General features: G+C 36.1%; 1 protein-coding gene across 3 annotated transcripts in view; it reads right to left on the bottom strand.

Annotated features, from left to right (window-relative positions):
* Nucleotides 1–12185, bottom strand: part of LOC110380426 (protein pellino) — a 45717-nt gene that overhangs the window by 30846 nt on the left and 2686 nt on the right. For 2 of the 3 annotated variants that reach the window (XM_021340398.3, XM_021340399.3), the window contains exon 2: nucleotides 4348–4452. In XM_021340398.3, coding sequence (XP_021196073.3) covers nucleotides 4348–4452 — 105 coding nt within the window. Of the gene's footprint in view, nucleotides 1–4347; nucleotides 4453–10805; nucleotides 10874–12185 lie in introns of those variants that run through there. The other variant, XM_064039645.1, reaches the window with a different exon arrangement.

The raw sequence follows: 12185 nt of genomic DNA on the forward strand, positions 1-12185 counted from the left end.
TACATTAGTCATTAATTAAAACTGCATTATTATTTTTCTGAAAATCACTTCAAAAACTTTTCAAAACACCGACGAACTTTCTGCTAGCAATTAGTCCAAAACAAGGTTTAACCAATTTCTTAGCAATTGTACAAAATTCCAATTTAGAATACACTCTCATTCATGCTCGGCTAACTCTTTTGATGCTAGAAACATACTAAAATCATTAAAACCCTTTGAAATACACGTAAAGTCCTTAAAACTAAGATTTCGCATAGGTGCCCGTTTTTTTTGCAAAAGAGTTTATTTGTGTAAGTGGTGAAATAATATGAATGTATTTCATAATCATTTTGATTAATAGATATTTTATATTAGTAGTGATAATTAAAGTCTGCGTGCCTTTTATGTTCCACTGGTTTAAGGCAAGCAAAGTTACTCGAATATGCTTGTATAACAAACAATCAGAGGGCTGGCTTATACAGACGTAGAAGTAGTGTATTTACTTAATTAACTTGCCAATCAAATACACCGATACAATTCTAAAGAAGCACACATAGGTACACATAATATTAATGAATATGACATGCAAAGATGAACGCATAATTACAAAACAATGGAATGTTAATATAAATCATTTTGTTGCAAACAACACGGAAGAAAATGATAAAATGTCTACAGCAGAGATTATTGTTCTCTTTTGTGTAAAACAATAAACTATTATAACGACATAGAGGCTAACTACCTCATTTTCTTTTACTTTAGATTCAGAAGAATATATGATAAGACATTCAAGGAAAATTGCGCGTTAAACAGTTTTTTTTTATCACTACGCAAAATATTAATCGCATTTAAAAATTATGTCAACATACTGTCACAATATTTAATTAACTAATTTATGGTCACGCTTCACTATCACTATAAAAAATCAAAGTTTAATTATGAGGTTACACTTTTACAGCGTTCTTACTTTAATTAAATTGAAATTGGCAAACCGTTTTGCAAGACAATCTGCGCAGCGCCGTAAAATTGATGTTTATTTGTTTTTCTTTCTATTTTATTGCAGGGACTGGATGCTTTACTTTCTCTCTTTTGTCTTTGGAGAGTCAATAAAACATTTTATGAATCATTCAAGGTAGCGTTATTATCAATTTCGACAGTTCAGATGTGCCTACTTATACTTTTTGCCTACTTAGCTATTTGTTTTACAAGGGCGACTGATCAGTTTTCAAATTACGCAAAGAACGGACAAAATGTCGACATCATGTATGTGAAATATAAGAATTATGTTCTCTACACTTCTTGCTGCATATGTAATTTTGCTTCGAACTTAAACGTAGCCTTGGGCTAAGACTTGAAAGAGCAAAACACAACAAAATAAACGTTTACGTAGACAAGACGAACAAAGCAAAAACATCGACAAACAACAATATTATTATGATTATCAAAGTTGTTATCACGGCCACCTCGATCTATAAAACCCAAAGTTTTTATGTGAAACTGCAATCAAATCGAGACAGGAAACTATACGCTGGTAATAGAATTCGTTCAAGAGATGCAGTGTTACCGATACCCGCACATGTATATCAAATCGTAAGTGCAATTAATCACGATAGAGACGTGATTGAACGCCTGTCGTCTCCTAAGGCTTTTAGAGGGTGACATTCACTAAACTGGTAAACCACTCGAGGTTAAACGAAGATCATCATGAATGTCACAGGATCTATGTTTAGAAAAATTCAATAAGATCCTCTTATGCGTTGATGGAAAGGTCAACAAAATCAGAGATTTTTTATTAGGTACTAAACATTCTTTTCGTGGCACATGTAAAAGCACCTTTTACAAGATACTTAATGAAGTATAAGTAGTCAAAAATAAAACCTGTATAAATAAATATATCTAGCTGCAAATATCTGAAACACAGATACAGATATTTACAAGCGCAAAAACTATTGTTCAGAAAAAGATCTCGTTTCGATGTAAGTTGCACTGTGAATTATTCTAACGGTGTTATGGAGTTGGAAACCAAAGAGTATATAGTCAATGGAGCTGTAACTCCGCCAAAATATTTTTTAGAAATACATACTTAAACCAGGCCTCCGTCACTCCATGTACTTGCGCGCTATAAGTGCCTACCGCCCAGCCGAGCGGTCTCGGTCCGCCGGCGGATCAAATTCAGTTGCGGTTTTCGCAAGCGAAGCGCGCGCACGCCGTTCAATTTTTAACCGACTTCTAATAGTGCTGTTCGTTCGTACGCGCATTACGATGCCGTGTGGTGCCTTATGTGCTGTAACTTTAAAGATTTTTTTATTTTACCTACACACTGATGTATATAATTATGTTTTATCTAGGTTTCTTCTACAGTCAGCACCAATAGGTATATAAAACAAAACAAACTTACAAAAATAATAAAACAAACTTTAAAAAAAGAGAACCGACTTCAAAACACTAAACCGTAAGAAATAATTTATTTTTTGATGTCGGTGCTTTTTCGATTCGTAATTACCAGCTGTTAGCACCAACATAATTACCAGCTGTTAGCACCAACATAAAAAAAAAACAAATTATTTCTTACGGCTTTGTGCCTTATTTGAAGTCGGTTCTCTTTTTTTAAGGCTTTTTTTTTCATTTCTAGTGAACATCTCCGAAGATCATCATCAAACTAAGAAGTATTATACTTATTTTAAAACGTTCTCCTAAATGTAACAAATCCTTTTCTGAAAATCGCTTCGATATCGGTTTAGCCAAACGCGAGATTATCGCGCACAAACATACATACCTACAAACCATACAAGCCAAACTTCTCAGTTTGGCCTGTACCTATGTCTAATCACCTCCTTTTTTTTTAGTTGGTTAAATATTTTATAAATGATAAAATTTTTAACTGCCACATAAAAGTCAGAACATATTCACAGTTTTCAATAACATAGATAAAAAGTTATGTTAATTTAATTTTACCGAAGAGGCAGCCCTGCGATTACTGTGGGATCGCGCGGTGCGAAGCAATCACTGCTGTACGCTTGAGCATTTAGGCGCATTTTAGCATACAGTGGTTGCTGACGCGAAGGAGTAGGCAATTATCGTAATAGGTATTGGAAGTTTTCTACTGAGTGAAGTATCTGTAGTAATCTGTGCTTAAACCAAGAAAATAAAAAGCTGTTTTTAGTATTTCTTCAGACATCTAAAATTGAATTACATTACTACAATTTTATTCGTATACAAGTTTCCCACTCCATTTATTTCTACTCCTTGGCGCATGTACTGGCCTGCACTTGCGTATCACCGCAGATATTATACGTATGATATACCGGTCGTCACTTCTGCCTTGCACTCGCACGCTAACCTTGTTATTCCACTCATAGATGACCGGACAAAGGATAATGAGCTACCTACTAGTATGACGCTAGGAGCACGTTAAATCATTTATTTGATCAAGATTTTTAAGTGAGTATGATAAATAACTGATTGATGTCACTGAGCAAAGAACAGTTTTATTGATAGGCGGGTGACCTGAATTCTCTCTGAAATAATATGCATTTTAAGAGTGGTTTTCTGCAGCTCAATATTGACTATAAAAAGAAACTCCATGAAGCTAATAATTAGAGATACAAAGTTTTACAAAGCACCCAATCGGCTACTAAATCGAGACCGAGAATCAAAGTCCCTTCTCTTTACATACTCGTACAAGGACCATGGTTTCAACGGATCGTACCATATTCAAAGCAAGATAATTGGAAGGCGATCGAAACAGGCTTCTTCCTGATATTGTATTCTGATTTCTGTGATGTGATTAGTTACCTTATTCAGCGTGTAACCAACTGAATGTTGCGACACGACAATTTATCTTTTCCTTATCAAGCGGCTCTTTTGCTAGACGGAGCTCTCAAAGAGTTTACTATACATACTGATTCTAATATGTAACAAGAGTTCGTTGCCTCTTTCAATCTGATAAGTATCTTACCAATATAATCAATATTATTATGCTCTTTTATTATTTCGGGTCTTTCTACCTTGACAAAGAAACTCGGACCTTAAGAGGGTGACATGGGTCCGACACGCAGAACTTTTGGGAATTTCAATATTATTACAGAATAGGATATTAGTTTATTACGGCACTAAAGCAATTGGGTTTGTCCCTGGAGGTTGTTCTATTGTTATATGAATAGTTTTTACCCCATTGGCCGCCAGCAACGACTCGGTTATATTTTGCTGATAAGGGCACGTAGCAAAACAACAATATTAAGTACTAGGTACATAGAACTGTTTTTCCATATTACGCAGGTATGAGTCTAGATCAATACTTTTATCTCAGATGCAAGATGTAATGTCGCTACAGATAAGTTTTTTATACAAAAGAAAAGCAATGCTCACCCGAGTATAACGAGTTCTCCATATTTGATGAGAGGCTTTGGCTTCTGTTCCGAGCCGCTCTCCCCAGCTTCCTCCAGTATTGGTGAGTCCGCACTGTCCGCAGCACTAAAACAATACGAACAGGTTTATAAATAAAAGCGCACGCTAAGATGTGTTGACATTAAAACAGAACAAAAGAAAGTGTATAATAAGTTACAAACGTTGTATTTCCGTAACATCTACATATAAAAGGTGGCAACAACGTTTACAAACTGTTCGTTTAAAGTAGAGCTAGATTATGTTTTACATGCTGTCATAATCCAAGCATCGTAGGAACAGTCATCAACAGGATTACCACCCAGAAATTATATTATGTATGCATGTACTTCCGCCCAAGAGATCTTATTGATATGACGGGTCAAGCCTTTGCATCAGGCCGAGAAACTGGTCCGAGACAGCTGTGGGTCAAGATTAGTGGTAAATTATGAACACGCCCGCCAGAACCGGTTGCGTTCGATGCACCGACACTTACGCAAGCCACATAAATCTAACAATTTACTATAGTTATTAAACAATAAAACGTTCGTAACCCTCTATTTACGTCTATGAAGTAATTAAACGACGTATGACGTGGAATCATAGGATTTTGTTTTCTGGTACAAAGGCAACTTTGCGTTTTGAGAGCTTTATCGATCGCATCGTCGATAAGTTATCGCCGGCCTGCGAACTAGGCCACTTATATCTCCAAACACACTTTCTGCGTCGGAGTACTTGCCGATGGCACAGTTCAACTATCGCTTTTGTTATGTTTTGTGACCGATTAGATATTAATTGTTTATCAATGTAGTAGTATCAGACAAAAGAATAGATATAATAATGGCGTCGTTCATAATGGTACAATTTGAATGAGGGAGAGGATAGCAAGGACAGCGCCGGCCACAGCGTCCCTGATTACGGGCACGGGGTCAAAGCCCTCGCGCCTCTCGCCGCCACCCCCTTCTCTCCTGGCTCAACGATAGGACACTCTTCTAATGCCGACCCACAATTACAGACGATCAACTTTTTAAATAACACTGATCGATAGTTGGATATAGAATTACGGAATATAAGAATTTATGAAACAAAGCCGGCGAGATTCAGACCAATTACACGCACTTCTTTTAACGATTGCCAGATAATCTAGATTGAAGCTATTAATTTGTTCCTGGTTTAAGGTGTTACGTAAAAACGTGGCGGTTGATTCCGTGATACTAACAATTAACTTCATTTGCATGTCTGACTGTAATTTTTACCGCATGTTTCTTCCGCTTGTCTCACCGCTGACTATGCCTTGTTCGAGTGAGATTGCGACAAGACGTCAACCATATTCATAAAGGAAATACATATTTCCAAAAATATCATGAATTTTTGATACCACATGCAATTTTAAATTCCTGGGGGGTTGACATAGAATTCAAGTCGCATCGAATTAAATATTTTGATTGAGTAAAAGATTAGGAAGCAACATGTGGATCACAATGGCAGTGTAAGTGCGTAATGTTTTATAGTAGTGATATTTCTAAGAACTACTACAGAGGTGATTCACGTCACGGGGGTGACGATGGCCTATCGAGCCGACTGTTCGGCACACTAAGCACGTGGCGATAAAAGGCTACGTTGCATCCGGTTTGCCGCAACACACCAAATGCGGCGAATGTGGGAACGCCGGAAGTTTACGAAGAATCACTCCTACACGACGAGAATTCCGTTGACTCATTTCTTTCAAGACAAACTTATGATATAGTAGGCAATATGATAGGGCCTATATTACACCTACACAATGTAGACGCGTCTTGATCACGGCGCTCAAACCAGTTCTGTATGTATGTACTCACCGTTTCAATGAAGTACAACGAAACAGAACGAAAATAACATTTTGTTATGAATGTTCCATTGAATTTCTTGTTATGCCAGTACTTTCACCATCCACAGTCACGATCTAAAGATCTAAGCTCTCGTGTGTTTTGTTACCAACATTTTTCCGTTGTGCTAATTTGATTGAATCCTATCTAATTTGCGTTACGAAACAATATTGTTTAGAGTGGTTACCATTCGCGTGTAGGCAAGTACCACGTGCATCAATTTTAATGAACCTATCCCACAGATTACTAAATGGTTACGTATACTTTCATTTTTACTGCACCACAATTCAGTTTAAAATTATCGTTTAGTGACATTCAAATGAACAAAAAGAGCAGTAATAAAAGTACAATATAAACCTTTGTGCAATGCTCTGCAGAGCAGACTGAGGCACAAAGGACATTAAATTGAGAGTCTTTTATGGGAATGGAGGCCGAAAGGCTAAAGGATCCACTAAAGAACTGAGATAAAATTGATAGGCAAAGGTATTATAAAATGTAGTCATGAAGTGTAATCAACTGCCTATGGGCAACGGTCGATGATCCAACGGTCATTTTTTTACAAGAGGCGGAAATTACTTTGAATGGACGCTATCCGGACACGAAACGATTTATGTCTGCTTCGGATTTAATGACACACCTGCATGCTAAACGGATATCTCTCGATAAGGCACGTGGCTAAACAACCAACGGTTTCAGGTATGGTATTTACCGTGATGGCCCTTAAATAGCATTAAACTTAGCAACAAATGGCATGATTATAAGCTTTACATGGAATCAGAAACATGGAGCTTAAGAACTCGAGAACTTATTCGTATATTTTTAAATAAATGATGGAAACTGTAGAAACAACCAAGAAGGTACCTACACCATTGAAGCTCACACATGAAGAGATGTTCTAAGAGGTATCGATGAAAAGTGATTGATTTCTTTACTGTTATGAATTCGATATGACGGGATATTGCGTCTATATGGAGGAGATGAATGACAATGATACGAATCGATCAACATTGCATTCGAACGGAAATCTGGAGGAAATCCAAGCGTTTATATCATAACCTGTAATATCTAGGGAAGTTGGTATTACATATAAGCTAAGTAGTGGATTAATAACTGGATGAAGACAGATTTTGATATCAAGATCGATAAGATAATACTTCATTCATTACACTGGTTGGTTATAAACATAAACTTGAGAGCAAATAAGTTGCGAGTTCTGTTTGCCAAGCGTGATGAACTGTTGAACCATGTAGTGAATTGTAGTGTAACGGTTTATCATTATTTATACCAATTTTGTTCTACGATGATGGTGTATTTTTTTTATTAAATCGAACGTTTGACGTCAGCCAAGATTAGGGCACGCAATCTTTGCGACTATTGCGACGCAATTGAGTAAAATTGTTTATTCAATTTTAACCTGTAAATTGATATTTTGTACTGCGCCACAACATGACAAATAAAACAATGTTATTTTTAATTACATCTTCTTACTTATTTAGAGTGCTAGCAAAATTTTGTGAATCGAATATTCTATCAAATAAATCTGTCAGCTATTAACAATGTGGTCGTAAATACAGCAATTGCGTGCTGTGTATTGCGATATATGGCTGTCAATAAACGTGTGATTAACGTTGCAATTGTGACCCAGTGGTTAACCTTCTAGTCCACTTTTGGTACCAAGTGTGTACCAAATGAAGCCAAGTGGGTCTTTAGCACAGTTTTAACATCTTTTCTACTGTTACTATAGAAACGTCCCGCCTTCGCAATCTTGAGTGTACCTAGTTCAAAGATCTTGCAACGTAGCCTTCTTCTTAAACTTTTGCGATAGCTATACATATTACATGAACTTTTTACCGACAAAATAATTAGAGGTATAAACTCAAATCGGTGATTCAGGTGCTTAAGTGCAATAAATAAAGACCAGCTTGATTGGGGAAGCCATAAGACAAATGCTTATGCGTGGGCCTAAGAACCAACTTTACGCAACAAAATCTGGGATTTAACGATTGCGATAAACAGATATAACAATTCGATCTTTAATCTCACTTACAATGTCATGTACCTATGTTGTTATTTGAACCAATTGTGCTATTCAATTACAAAAACTGTTGGCGAAATAACACCCGGATTTATTTTCAAGCCGTGTTACTAAGTAATAAAATACCTCTATCGATATGATAATGATATAATGTGACAAATCTTAAATATCAGCGAAGAATAATAAAAATTGGCAATTCTATGCAGTGTACGAGGCCAAGTGATGCGATGCGGTCAGCGAACCGTGACAGGTCGGCACTCGTATGCGGCGATGCGCGGACGCAGCATTCGGAAGGTTACCTCTTCCGAATAAGCAGCCGAATTCAATCGGCTCACTTGCCATTAAATCAAATGGAAGAATCCAACACCTTAATCGAGCGTATAATATAGTATAATACATGCGCGCATGGCACGTGCCTGAATTTCAAGTTCCTCAACAGGTGCATTAAATTAAATAATCTTCTAATTAATAATTAGATTCCGATATTAGCAAATGTCAACTTATAAATATTGTATGTCTTATTAAATTCAAGAAATGGCAGTTTGCTAATAGAAATGCCTCTTTCTATGGCAGGATGAAGACATCTGTCGCGCAGGTGTGAACCCACGCTGGGGGTATCTAATGGGAGCAGGTGTTGAAGAGTGAAGAACGGTCGGGAATAATTGTTTAAAACTATTAGAAACTCTATAATATACTGAACTCTAATTGATATGAAAAGGTGATATCGGTTTATATTTGTGTTACAACAAGAATTTTATCGGACTCCAAGAAAACATTCACAATTAAGAGTGCTACTCGCAAAGGAATAATACCAGTTTCAGTATCATCTACGTAAAATTCGTCTGTAACACCATGACCTTATTTTCGTGTGATTTACAGTTTTCCTTTTCTCATTGAATCATTGGAACCGTTATCTCAGCGTGACAGACCAACCGAGGTTTACGTATACTTTTATGAGTAAGCATTTAGCTTGAACTACCTACAATTTCTATAGAAAACTAATTTCGGAATTATTCAAAACATTTGGGCATTTAGGTGTCCTAGTTTACCATTTTGATTAATATGGCGCAACAGTTGAATATCTGTGTACTCAAAATCGCATTATTTGAGTAAATGAACACGTGCAGAACGTGCGTTAGTTTGATAAATAAATATAATGACGTCTAGACACGGCTTTGTCTCGGCTAAGCTTACTTAGTCGTCGCTATTCGATGCTGCAATTCTCTGAGTTGCTCTTCTTTCAATTCCAACGAAATAGCAAAATGGGAACTCCGCATGACTGTACACATTCTGTAGTGAATAAGTTCTTTTCCATGGATGGTTAATTCGCAACCCATCCTTTTATGGAAAAGATATGTTATTCATGTGGGGTAGGGATCAGTGACCACCCGGCGATACCGCGATAACAAGTGAGGTCTGTGAACGTAAAAGAGCTACCTTCTCGGAAATACTCTAAATTATTACAACACAAAGCTAAGTTAAGTAGGTACCCTGATTATTTATTTCCATTGAATTAAGATTACTCAGAGCTATAGGTACATCTAATTATTGCAAACAGTCAAGTGAAACCGGAATTTGTTAGTCATCATTGCACAACCTACTGTATTACAATTTCTGGAATTAGGATTATACCCAAAGGTTTTGCAACTGTCCTCGTAAAAAATTCACACGGGAGCGTTTTTATCGCATTTGAGAAGAATGGGAATATAATGTGAGTCATAAAAATATAATCGAGTCGTTTTGCGACCCATTTCGCACAATCAGCGTAGCGAGGAACCGCGAACGTAGCCCTACCAAAATGCAACTTTAATGAGCGAGGGTTGGAAGAGGGCTCCACGCAAACGCCAGTGCTTTGTTCGTCGCACAGGTTCCGTTAAAAATAAAACTCGAGTGTTATTAAACGTTACTTCGAGTACCTGACGGAGCTAAATGTTTGTATTCGATGAAAGTAAACAATGATTGAATTGACTTACGCTTCCAGACTTTGGAGCCTGTGTGGATCCCTTTGTTTGGATATGGATCATAAAAGTGGACGCACAGACAGAGGTCGTCGACAGCCTGAGATAACAACGTAAGAATAACATTAATGGCAGTCTGTACTTGAGTACTAGCGACGCAATAGAGGCATGCAAGGCCATCACATCACAGATACAAGGATCGACGTATAATTTAATAAGTTCCTTCTTAAATAACTATCGTAATTAAGGAAACAGTAAAATAACGATTATAATCTGACGCCTAATGATTTTACTAAACTACAACTTCATATTTTTTGTAAGACATTGAAATGTAATTGAAAAATGTAGACGGTAACAAAGAAGGTTACTATGTGAAGGTTTGAAAGGTTAAACAAATAAAATTCACCTGGGCAAGCGGCCATTACTCTCGAGGTCTTATGTATAGCCGGATCGAGAAGAATGGCAAAACTGTGTGCGAAAGTTAGATAAATTCGCGACAAGGGATTAACTTTACACCTGATAAATCGAGATTGCTTCGTCTACTAAGACAGGACTTTTAATAGGAAGTTATAACAGTTATCTTACCCATTTGTAAACATTATAGAACCATGAGAACTTATGTCGGCGGCGGACATCATGTTAAAGACGCATCTTAAATAATTTCTAATCATACGCACTTTGATTGATAAGTAAGGAATGATTGACATTGATTGGTGTCGACCCCAACCCCACCATGACGAAATATGTGCGTATTTATAATTAATTACATCAGGTTTTGCAACGTTAATGTCATGTTTTTACGAGAAATAGTCTGATGATTAAAAAAAAACTTGGAAACTGGCCACAGTGAAATTTTATTTTAGCTCCTAATCCTGCATTTTAGCCCAAATAATACAGAAGTCAGTGAACTTTCTTAATTTAAATTTTATTTTTGAATATAAGAATGCTGTTTTATCAGGCAATTGTTTTTTATACTGTGCTGTTGATTTGATCAAATGCTTTAGCCACTTAATTAAACCAAAGATTATTTCCTGTTAAAGTCATTACTACTGGGATTTTCTTTGCATAAAAATGTATGTATGTAATTAGAAGGTCCATGATTTTTGGTACCTATTGAGACTTTAAAATAATTGTAACATCATTAAATTTTTGTATTTAGAAATCGGGACAAATATGCTCAGTAGATGATAATAATATAGGTACTTATAGTAAACCAAACTTATACAATCAAAACATAATATTTTTAAGGCATTCTTAGAAGCAGTTATGTAGGTCCAGATGCACACACAACAAACTAACAAGTTTTACATATTTAGAAAATATTTGCATGCATTAATAAAAATATGGATTGTTAGTACTTGTTCAAATATAGTCTGTTAAGTGTTAGACTGATAGACAGTGATTTATCTATCATAATATAATAAAGGGGAAACATTTTCTGGCTTGTCGGTTTGTGTTAGGCTCTGAAACATCTGAATGACTGGAAAAAAATCCACAATTATGAAGATACACTGTACTCGGTTTTCAGACGCCTTAGTTCCTGTCTGATGCAGAAAGCTCATATGCTGTTCGTAAAAATTATCAGTTCATATATGAAAATATTCTAAGCATGCAAATGCTATGCAGTATGACATCTCAAGATACCATTGTCACCATTTTAGGAGGTAAATTATGAATGAAGTTTCCCACAAGCAAAACAGGAAAACTATGAGTTATCTTAAAATTCTTGTTACATTACTGTTCAAAATTATATTAAAAAAAAAAACAACAACAGCTGAATTTTCATTGTATCTATAGATACTAATATGGTATTTTATTTTTTGTTTGTTTGTACCCTAAAGGTCCCAGAACGAATACACAGATCTCAAAAATTATTTTACTGATGGAAATACATACTATCCCCGAGTAACTTAGGCTATATTTTTTCTGGATACGGGCAGAAATTAGTGGGAAAACAGCTAGTTT

The sequence above is a fragment of the Helicoverpa armigera genome, chromosome 20, assembly GCF_030705265.1.
Source record: "Helicoverpa armigera isolate CAAS_96S chromosome 20, ASM3070526v1, whole genome shotgun sequence".
In the NCBI taxonomy this organism is placed as follows: domain Eukaryota; kingdom Metazoa; phylum Arthropoda; class Insecta; order Lepidoptera; family Noctuidae; genus Helicoverpa; species Helicoverpa armigera.